This window comes from Hydra vulgaris, chromosome 01 (genome assembly GCF_038396675.1).
Source record: "Hydra vulgaris chromosome 01, alternate assembly HydraT2T_AEP".
Taxonomy (NCBI): domain Eukaryota; kingdom Metazoa; phylum Cnidaria; class Hydrozoa; order Anthoathecata; family Hydridae; genus Hydra; species Hydra vulgaris.
In genome coordinates this window covers 16,754,425-16,766,715 of record NC_088920.1, presented here as the reverse complement: position 1 = coordinate 16,766,715, position 12,291 = coordinate 16,754,425, and the positions used below count along the sequence as shown (strand labels likewise).

The window sequence follows — 12,291 nt, the reverse complement described above, 5'->3', positions numbered from 1 at the left end:
ATTTTGAAAAATTCTTAATATATAGGTTCTGACAATGAGATCAAACTTTTTATATTATTATTTGTAATTTATTCTTATTTATGTCTTTATTTTAAAAAGTTGTAAACTTGTAAAAGATTCTGATGATATGGTTTTTATGATCTTTTTTCAGAAACTTTGTTTGTTTGTTTTTGCAAACAAAAACGTCAAATTATAGAAAGATTTTTAGCGATCCTAAATAAACTACGTAAATGTAAATGCCCAATTGAAAATTTCAATAACAGTTTATTGTTTAAAATTTTTGACACTATATATTCAAATTTAAAACAAAAAACTGTATGAGGAAAATTACATACTTTTGGAATTTTTTTTGATACTAATATTTCCTATGAGAATTTGAAAAAAAGTGGTTAAGAAATCGTTAAACAATACTATGAAGATAATTTATTATTTCATGAAATTCAGCAAAGCCATAATCTTATAAAAAGTGATTTACAAGAAACTACCTTGACACATTTATTTCTATTCAAGTTGATTCAAAATAAATTGTTTTAGCATTTCCTATCCTAAAATTTTAATACTTTTTTATTTTTGATGATTACGAATTACTCAAGTGGAGTAGGCTTTTCCAAATAAAATAAATTGATAGCTATTAAAGATTAACACTGCCACAATATGTTTTTAATAATTTTTCCTATATTGCCCAGTAATGTCAATTTATTAAAAACACTTGAAGATTTTTTGATTGATAACTTTTCAATAGAAAAGTAAAGAAAAATTAGTATTTAATTTTAAATTTAATGTTTATTAGTATTTAATGCAAGTACTCCATTTTAATTCATTTTTATTTAACTTATGAAAAACATTCTTCCGTATGAAATTATTCAACTGTCCATAGAAATATATATTTTTTATATTAGTTTTTTAACCATACCATATATACTTTTAAGATCTCTAAATATAAAATATTTAGAGATTATTTGACAAATAACTTGATAAATTCATGATAATAACATGATAACATGATAAAATATAGATAAGTTTAAATATAAGTTCAATTTTTGAACTTATAATTAAACATAATTACACTCAAATGTTTTATTATTTAGTTTTACATTAAATATTTAAACTAACTTGATAATCAACATAATCATCATGATTATTGCAATCATCATCATTTTGATCATGTTTTTCAACATATTCAAGATAATTCTTATCATTATTATTTTCATCATTTATTTTGTTTATTTACCACTATTTAATTAAGAATTACCTGTGTTCGAAGCACTGTCTGATGGATATGAAGGCATTGTAGAAAACCCACCTGGTTAAATAAACAGTAATATATTTTTAATTGGTTTAACACTATTTAAAAACTCAAAGTATAAAAATAATATTAAAATAAAATATCGTCTTTATCAACAACTATAATAATTAATTAATTTTTTCGGGCAGATTAGTTTATTTAAAATTTTGCCTTTTATATTTATGAATAATATTTCTGTAATCATCATCATCATCATCATCATCATCATCATCATCATCATCATCATCATCATCATCATCATCATCATCATCATCATCATCATCATCATCATCATCATCATCATCATCATCATCATCATCATCATCATCATCATAATCAAATTTTTCTGAAAGCAGAGAATTTGATGAGGAAGTTAAAATAATAACAAAAAAACATAATGAAAGTGACAAATGACAACTGGAAAATTTATATAATACAAATAATAATTAAAAAAATGTGTACTTGCAAGATCCTCCACCTTCTTCAACAAATCGTATTTTGGAATATCTAAAATGGCAAGTCTTAACTTTTCAAATCTCGGATTATTATCAACATTGAGCCATTTTTGTATCATTTCATAAGCTTTGTCTTCTTGTTTTTGAAAATTTGTCAAATCTTTTCTAATTGATTCTAAACTATGCTTTTCAACATCTAAGTAAATTCCAATCTTAAACCAATCTTGATCAAGTAGTTCCGACAACTTAATTTGAAATTTTTGATTTTGTAGAACTCCATCCATTTATACTAAAAAACAAAGCAAAATTCAAAACTTAATCAAATAATATACATTGTATTATTTAAAAAAAATGTAAAATGCTATAAGTTAAGGAGATTTATCAGCAACAGTTATAACAATAATCAGGCTTTGTGATAATTAAAAAGATTGTAGAGCCCAAGTCTAATAGCTTGTTTAACATCATAAAATCATTTTACCTACTCTTCAAATAGAATAATGACTTATTTTAAATATACCTCCAGCAAATATTTTATGCAGTGGATTTGCTCAATGTTTACTTTTAGGACATTTAGTGGCATCTACTTTAAGTTGCAAGTTAATAATTTTCCAAAATGTGATACACTGGCTAGTCATTATCAAGCCACTTTAGGTGTTTGCCGCAAATAGTCCACTGAGTAACTGATTAGTCAAATCACAATTAGTCATTTAAAATGCTAATTGAAATGCAAATGCAAATCCATTCAAGTAGTGTTTGCCCCGCTGAAAAAATGTTTATCAATAACTAAATGAATATTATGCCCATATCATATTTTATTTATTCATATCATTTTTTCATTTTTCTAATGGCTTTTTTTAAATATTATTTTCTATCATTTTATATAATTTTTTTAATTTTCTAATGGCTTTTTTTTAAATATTATTTTCTATTATTTGGAAGAGGCTAATCAAAAGCAAACAAATAATTTAAAATTATCAGTACTGTTAAGCAAAAATCCTGAAGTAATTGATATTAGAACCAATTTCATGAAAAAACAATTGAAGTTTTTTTTTTAACAAAATGGTGCATTCATTTGTTTTAAATAAACAATAATTATTTACCCTAACCCTAACGCATCATTCTTACCTTCTTTGAGCCCCTGACTGATTATAACAATATATATATATATATATATATATATATATATATATATATATATATATATATATATATATATATATATATATATATATATATATATATATATATATATATATATATATATATATATATATATATATATAGATGATTATATGAAAAAATTGTAATATTGCTTAAACAACAAAATAAAAGTTAAGATTAGATAAAAAACAATAACGTATTCTTCATGCACATTTTTGATATTTACAAGAAGCTAAAAACAAAACTTGCTTATTGGAAATAATTATTTCAACTAAACTATGTCATTAATTAGGCAAAGTCGTTTTTTAGTTGAACTTGCATGTGAGGAAGCAGAGCCAGGTAATGAGGTATGATAACATCTCATTACTAGTTATATTAATTAGTTATACTTAATTTATTAGTTAGCTGTATTAATATTGATATATTGTCTTAAATTATAAAAGTTTGCCATATAGTTGGGTATAAAAATTATTGGTATTAGGTACAGTAAGCTTTTTTTAAATTGCACTAGATGTTCTACCTTGGGCCGCTCTCTGAAAATTTTATTAAACTTCATGATAAATTGACAACAATGATAGACACTTGATTAAAAATAAATTAAAATGCTTATTTATTCTTAGATTTTTTTCATCAATTTTATCTGTTACTTTATTGCAACGCTTAAATAAAAAACAAAACTGAATATTACTTCTAAGCAAAATGGATAAACAAGTCTACACGTAAAATGATATTACCAAAATGACCATGACAAAAAATTCTAATATCAATCAAAATATAACAATCTACCTCATTATCAAATAAATTCATTATGCACATTTACTACACTATTAAAAGTTACTGTATCTTTACAAAATTATATTCTGTTATTAGTACGGAAAGTACCCATTTGAGAAAATTGAACGGAAATTTTCCTTATGTTGAAATAAATATTAAAACAAGGAAATTTCTGATAATTTATTAGAGTTAAATGAGGTAGCATTAGTTTATTATTTTGCTTCAAATAAATAGGTAGTTGTTCATTATGTAACTTTTGATGAGATTGATAAGATTGGCTGATATGGGCTGCTTGGTTATGCTTTCTTTGACAAATGAGTACTTTGCGGTTGCCAATATCTATTGTTGTAGTGATGTCAATACACAACAATTTTCCGCTTCTAATGACAAATCATAAGGGTTGGTCTAGGTTATTATTGCAATGTAAGTTTTCATTTGCCTCCTTTCTCTCTTTATTCAATTGTGCAAATTTAGCCTGCTCATCAGGAGTGTGATCAGGTCTTACATATACTTTTTTGTACACCTCAATTGTTGACAGTTCCATGGCTGCAGACAACATCTTGTTTTGTGCTACTTCATTCTCAAATTCAACAACTTATTGGTTCCGTTGTATTGTTTAGCAAGGCAACATTAGATTTTAGTCTGAATGTTGATTTTATTATCATTCATCTGTTCAGTGTGTGTGTGTGTGTGTGTGTGTATATATATATATATATATATATATATATATATATATATATATATATATATATATATATATATGTATGTATGTATGTATGTATATATGTATATGTATATGCATATATATAGAATTGCCAGACTTTTGATTTTTATCTGAGGAGAATACAGCGTCAAACCTGTAAAAATAGATTTTTTACCGTGTTCTTCTTCGTAATAGCCCGGCATCTGGCAACCACATATATATATATATATATATATATATATATATATATATATATATATATATATATATATATATATATATATATATATATATATATATATATTTAAACATGTTTATTTTACAATTACAAAGTATTTACAAGTAGCCAATCACAGATTGACGGTAAAGATATACAAATATAAATATTATAAACAAAAAGTTTGAAATATACGAAGTAAATAAAAATATAGTTGCATACAACTCCAAGACATGATTAAAATAAATACCAATTACAACAATATAATTACACTTTATTATGTGTATGTAAAATTAATCTGAGAAATATATCTCTATATTCTTCTAATAAAAATAAAAAATACAATAAATAAAAATAAAACTGCTGATTTTTCGGAGGAGTGTTTAGATGTTTCACTATAAGTTTATTTACCACATTTCAAAAAAAATGTTTGTGTATAAATATGATAAAAATGAAATTTGTGTAAGATTGATAAGAAGAATTACTTGTTTGTAGTTATAGGAAGCTTGCAGAAGACTAAAGTCAGTCTTGTCATTGAGTAACTTTTTCAGAGACATTATATATACCTTATATAATATATATAACATAGTATATAGTGTATATGGGTCAAATCATTATATTTCAACCAATTTAAAGAAAACTTTGTGGGAAAAGATTTAAAGAAAACTTTGTACCATCTGATTTTGTACCATCTTTGATTTTGTACCAAACTTTGTACCATCTCAATTTGAAGAAAATTTTGTACCATCTCTGATTTTGCTGATTTTTACATATTGTTATGTGCATCTTGTAGATAGGTTAAATTTGAAATTTTAGACTTCCAAGTTCAACGGTTCGGAAATTATTGCCTTACAAACATGACACAGTGGCCCCCCTTGATTTACAAATGGTCAAAACAAACTACTTTAGAGCTGTATAACTTTTTTCTCATTTTCATCTCATTTTTTCTAGAACTATTTTATTGACAGTTCTCTCTTTAAATAAGTGGTTTTTATTAACTTGTATTAAATTAGAAAAAAATTATGACCTCCTCAACTTTGGAAAAAATCGTAAAATTGCTAAAATATGCCAAAATGAAACTAACTGTAGCATTATTCTGTTCATCCATAAGTCTTTTCAGATAGCTTTTCTGATTAGCTACTACTGTCTGCAAAAAACAGGCAAAATATAGGCAGCTTGTTGCAGTTTAGAATTTAAATATATCTAAAAGCAAAATGTCCACTCGCCTAAAAAGTCCAATTTTCAGCCATTTTGAGATGCTTGTAAATTTTTCTAACATTTTGTTTTGATCTAAGATTAACAGCATATAAGACCATTAGACCTAACTATCTGAAAATGCAAACATTATAAACTTGTCAAATCCACACCAAAAATGCCAGCATTTTTAAATTACCCTATTTTTCAATCATCAACAGTTGTATGTGTTACTTGAAACCAGTGCCCCTCTAATCCTACACCCTCTAATAAGGGTGCAACTAATTATAAGTCATTTCTTAATATAAGGAAAGATATGGTTGGTTGTCTTCTCCTTGATCTGGTCTTTTTAGTAGATAGGGGCACAAATAAAGAGGGCAGTAACTTTTTAGAGATCTTCATTATGGTTTAAATAAAAGTCTCTAAATAAATTTAGATATTTAGGTACTTAATACCTAAATATCTAAGAAATAATGGTTTCATTTTGAAATTAATTTAGATATTAAAGTATTAAGTACCTAAATATCTAAATTAATTTCAAAATGAAACAATTATTTCTTTAAATTCTATTTTATTGTAGGTAATCAGTGGTGTTTATGTGGTCTGGACCCTCCCCCCCCCCACGCACTCCAAGGTGAGGGTGAGGGTGGGGTGAGGGGTGATGGGGTTTGGGGTGGCACCAATCAAAAGGGGAAGAAGGGCAACCAACTTACAAAGATATAAGCATTCATTTTCTAGCATGAAACATACATAATTCATTTTCTAATGAATATAAAATTAAAGGCATTAGATCTTTATTGCATTTTTTCTTACTTTTACTATCAAAAATGTGTGCGAGATTTTCCAGCAAATATACAATGTAATGGTCTTAAAAGGAAATTAACAAAAGTTAATTAAATCACTAAAAATTAGTTGAATTTGATTGGTGCCACCCCAAATCTCCCCCCCCTCCATCACCCCCTCAACCCCTTTTTTTCTAATTTAACGCAAGTTAATAAAAACCACTTTTTTAAAGAGAAAACTATCCAGAAAAAAGTTCTAGAAAAAATGAGACACTTGTTGAAAGTGAGAAAAAAGTTAAAGAGCTCTAAAGTAGTCTGTTTTGACCATTTGAAAATCGAGGGGGGCCACTGTGTCATGTTTGTAAGGCTATAATTTCTGAACCATTGAACTTGAAAGTCTGAAATTTCAAATTTAACCTATCTACAAGATGCACATAACAATAAGTAAAAATTAGCAAAATCAGAGATGGTGAGCCACAGGCCATTGGTTGAAATATAATGATTTAACTCATATACCTTATTTAATATATATGCATATATACCTTTTTAATATCATAAATTTTTTTTTTTATCAATTTGTATTAAAAGTTAATTTACATTTTTTTATTTAAGTTTTAAAAAATTCCTTAAAGTTGTATAGTTTGATTATTGTTGGTTTTAGCATTTTTTTCAGAGAGTGTTCATTGTTTAAGTTTAATAGTGATTCGATTCTGGATTTGTAAAATAAATAGGGACTACGATATGTAATTGAGAATTTTGCGAGTCTTGTTGTTTCAAACGGTATCTTAAAGTTGCCTGTGTCTCTTGTATTATATTTATTTGAATTGTTTTTAAAAAAGTGTGCTGTAAAATGTTCTGGAACCAGAATTATATTTTCATGTTTATATTTAAACATGAAAAGTATATTTAAAAAAATATTTATTTGAAATATATTTAGTGCATTCATTTGTATCAGTAAGGGTTGAGCATGAGTAAATTTGTTTTTGTTGTATACTAGTCTTGAAGCAAAGGAAGTTGGTAGATCAAAATTCCGCAAAACAATATTATTTCATAGGTGGGGTCCGCGAAAAGCAATGCAAAATTGTACTTTGGTTTTTAACAATTTTTAACTTTAGCATGAGCACAAAAAATAACTTTTTTTTTAAATAATAAAAAGCATTTTCGTGATAATAATGGAGCAGATAGGTAAAAATTATTTCTATTATAAGTTATCAATTTTCTGTTAGGAGAAGGTTGCGAATGTTGAGCATGTTAATAGTCTATTGTTTTTTTAAAACCAAAATATTATAATACTTTTATATTTATTTTTGCAGATTATCATAACTTAATCTTTATCTTAAACTTAATCTAGAATATAAATGAATAGTGTTACTTTTAACACACCCAATCATCTCATCTTAGGAAACCAGTTTCTTAGGATGAGCTTTTTTTAACAGAACTAAAAAAATTCAAAATAACAAAAAAATAATCACACAAAAAAATTAAATAAAAATGTATTTTTAAGGACTATATTTAAGTAAAAAGTAATTATCTCAATTATAAAAAAACAAAAATAAATCTTTTCTATCTCTAAAAAAGTTTGCAATACTATTTTTTGAAGACACTTTGGCTCTTGAAATACCAAATGAAAGCTCTGTGAAAAATAACTTTAATAGAACGCGCTTTTCTAAATAAAAAACGCATCTCATCTTGAGCGTCTAAAAACGTATCGTCTTTAGCAACTTTACTAAGCACTATCATAATTTAAATAGCATGACAACAGCTTATGTATTATCACATATAAACCATGGAATTAGCAGTAAATAAGCATAAAATATTGAGGATGTAATAAATTTTTGATGACCTTGTTTCGTTCTGGCGTAATTACAAAATATTGAATAATAAAAAAATTAAATGGGGATGGTAAATTTTAAAATGCAATAAAACATTCAAAGAATTTTAACAACAACCATTTTAAATACAACCAAGAAATTTAAATAAATAACACTGTTGGACTTGTACGAATATACTTAACTAAAAAAGTTCGCAAAAAATCAGTAGTCTACTCTTAAAAGAGGTTATATCATCTTAAGATCCTTACTAAGTCCTCTTACGCAACCTTCCTCTATATTATGGTTATGTTTAATAAATTTTTTTTTTTTAGCTAGCTAATGCTTAGAACTAAGTATGCGTCTTTATTATTAAATTTTAAATTTTACTTATAAAATGGTTTATATTAAATAAAAATAGAAATTTGATAAATTAAATTTTCATTATAGAACAGAAAAAAAAAAATTTCTGTTCTATAATGAAAATTTGGGTTTCATTGTTAAACTGTTGAGTTGTTTTGTCCAATTTAAATTCAAATAAATAATTTATTAATTAATTATTTGAATTTGATTTTAAAGAAGTTGAAAAAATTTTTTAGTCATTTAACAATATAAGAAAGTTTAATCTTAAATTTAGGAGTAAATTTGGCATATGGCGCCAACAATGTTATAAACAGAAAATTCAGCTATCACCATTACATTTACAATCAAACTGAGATTGGTTACATTGCACTTTAAAACCTCTATTTACCTCTACAACTTTAAGGTAGCCATTGCACATAATAAGTGTTTTTTATAATTTATTATTTTGTTAAATATTAAAATCTTTCTCAAAAACTCTTTGTTTTTTTTTGTTTTCATTTTAGATTTATTGTTGATTTGAAATGGAAAAGAAAGTTATGACTGTATTTTTGTGTAGTTGGGTTGACTTTTTTATTTTTTGTGAAACCAATATATATTACTCAAAAATGATTTTTTACGTATATCTATATTGTAAATGTATATAGGAATATGTAATATAATTATATTGTTATGTGCTTATTTATACTTTATCTAAATTGTTAATAATTTTTTAAAATTTTTTATTTGCTAAGTTGTTATTTATTTGTGTATTGGCCGTTAAAATGAAATGTAAATCACGAGAAATTTAAATTTTTATGTATATCAAAAAAAATGGTTTTTAGATAATTTTTTCGATAACATACAATCTATTTTATATCTAAATTACTTGCTAGAAACAAATTTTTCAAACTTTTATATGTTCAAAATATTAACAGAAACATTCCTTTTATTTGAAGAAACTATCTGGCAGCTGCGATAACCAAACCTCTCCTTGCTTAACAAAAAAAAACCCAATTGTATTTAACCTGAAATATCCCAATATTTACAGAAACTTTTGTTTACATGCAATGCTTATTTCCGAAAAATAACGGGAAGTTTGGCCATTGCAATTAAAAAGAAATACCTTGGTTTTGATTATTCTTAATGAATGGTGTCTTTCCGGTATAACTATTTAAGGAATATTTTATTGCAATGTGTGTTTATTTTGTGTTAGAGTAGCTGATAGTTAGTTGGGAGGAAAAGTTTGTAAAATTGGTGGTAAACATTGTATATCAAGTCATCTTGCCCTGGTCACATGACCAGATAAAAAATGTATTAACTTATTTTTTTATTTTTATTTCAAAATTTTCTACTTGCAAACTAAAAATTCTTGTAGTTAATGAATCGTAATGACAACATAATAATATCAACTAAGTATTATTGTTTCATGGCTAAGAGTTTTGCAAACTCAAGGTTTTCAAAACATTTGCAATTTCGCCAACCATTTCTTTCCCTTTTTATTTTAAATAAGGTATTTTAAATCAATGTCTTTTTTTTTTTTTTTTTTTTTTAATACATCTTCGCTTCCAACAAGACTGCAAGCAGCCACTAATTAAAGTTGGAAGTTACTGAAAGAGAAAAGATAAAGATTTTAGAGCAAGATAACGATTGACGGACGACTTAAAAGATTGCAAATTATATGAATCAGGAAAGCAAGATGAAGGAAGCGAATTCCAAATAGCTGATGTTCGAGGAAAAAAACTAGACGAATAAGCGCTTTTGGAGCACTTAGGAACAGTCACAGAAAAAGGATGACACTTAATTGAATGACAAGTAACACGAGAATGAATTATAGTAGATGGCACAAGAGACGCTAGCTCTTTAGAGCAGTGCCCATTATAGTATTTATAGAAAAGAGAAAGAGAAGCAACATTACGACAATGTGATAATGGTTGGAGGTTGGCTGCAAGAGCAGGTCCAACTATGTTTACAATGCGTTTTTGCACCTTGTCTAAAAAATAAAGGGCATCATTAGAAGAACCGCCCCAGATATGGCAACAATATTTCATACAAGGCCGGATTTGAGATTTATAGAGATAGAGAATAGAATCCGAAGAAAGAAAGTGACGAGCTCGATAAAGAGATGCAACCTTAGCAGATGCTAATTTTGCAAATGATTTGATATATGGTTTCCTAGAAAGATTGGAAGTAAGAGTTAATCCTAGAAGATGAAGAGTAAGTGACTCATCGAGTACATCACCGTTCATAAATATAGGAAGATCTAAATTATTGCGATAACAATTGGCTGAAAAAAATTGAGTTTTATCTGAATTAAAGTTCACCAGCCACTGTGAGCCCCATGCTGTAGCAGAAGTGAGATCCTTTTCAAGCTCAAATGCCCCCTCCAAGCAATCAGAGGGTGATGGTTTCTTATCACGACAAGAATAAATGGTAGTATCATTAGCAAACAATGCCACCTTAGATGTGAGAATATTTGGAAGATCTTTAATGTAAATTAAAAAGAGTATAGGGCCAAGGATAGAACCTTGAGGAACCCCTAAAGTTACAGAATAAGAAGAGTGTTGTCCATCAAGGACAACTTTTATGCTACGATTGGAAAGGAAGGATTCAATGATTTTAAAGATTTTGCCGGATACACCATAAGAAGAAAGCTTATGGAGAAGACCAGCATGCCAAACTTTATTAAAAGCTTTTGAAATATCAAGAGCGATGGCCTTAACCTCTCCACCTTTATCTAATGCACGATAAAACCTGTCAGTTATTACTGTTAGCAAATCAGCTGTAGAATGAGAAGATCGAAATCCATATTGATGGTCAGAAAGTAAGTTATTAGATTCAAGATGAGAAATTAAGTGTTTGTTAATTAAAGATTCAAAAACCTTGCTTATGATAGGAAGAAGACTTATGGGACGGTAGTTAGACGAATCAGATAGCTCTCCAGAACTTTTGAAGATAGGAATAACAGATGCCGCTTTCCAGCAGGCTGGAAAGCAAGACTCTGATAAGCACTTGTTGAATAGTTTTGAGAGTATAGACGACAGCTCCAGAGAACACTTCTGCAAGACAATAACAGGTATGTTGTCCGGGCCACAAGCTGTAGAAGAGTCTAGGCAGGAAATCACTTTAGATACAGATGCTGGAGTGATATGAATGTCAAGCAATGAGTCAACCTGTTTGTTGGCAATATCAGGTAGAAGGCAACTAGTGGAATCAAGAGATGATATTGATGAAAAGTTTTTAGCAAACAATTCGGCTTTGTCTTTAGGTAAGGAGACAAAGTCTGAACCATACAAAAGAGGTGGAATTATAGATTTGCCCTTATTATTGATATTATTAAAGATTCTCCAGAAGTCACGAGAGCCTAATTTTTTGGATGAGATACGAGATTTCATGACCTGATATTAGCGGGTTTTAGCATTAGACAAAACCTTTTTACAATTGTTTCTAGTAGTAATAAACAGACGTCTGTTTTCCGGAGAATTGTTTTGCTGATAAATATGGAAGTAATGGTTTTGATTGGCAATCGCAGCAGCACAGTGTGAAGAAAACCATGGAGGAGAGTGAGGTTTG

The 12,291-nt window shown here is 27.2% G+C and overlaps 1 protein-coding gene across 2 annotated transcripts in view; it reads right to left on the bottom strand.

Annotated features, from left to right (window-relative positions):
- Nucleotides 1-12,291, bottom strand: part of LOC136075144 (NACHT, LRR and PYD domains-containing protein 9C-like) — a 55,190-nt gene that overhangs the window by 29,344 nt on the left and 13,555 nt on the right. For both annotated transcript variants that reach the window (XM_065787487.1, XM_065787488.1), the window contains exons 2-3: nucleotides 1,748-2,029; nucleotides 1,253-1,303 (exon numbers count right to left, since the gene is read on the bottom strand). In XM_065787487.1, coding sequence (XP_065643559.1) covers nucleotides 1,253-1,303; nucleotides 1,748-2,024 — 328 coding nt within the window. In that variant the 5' untranslated portion in view covers nucleotides 2,025-2,029. The remainder of the gene's footprint in view (nucleotides 1-1,252; nucleotides 1,304-1,747; nucleotides 2,030-12,291) is intronic.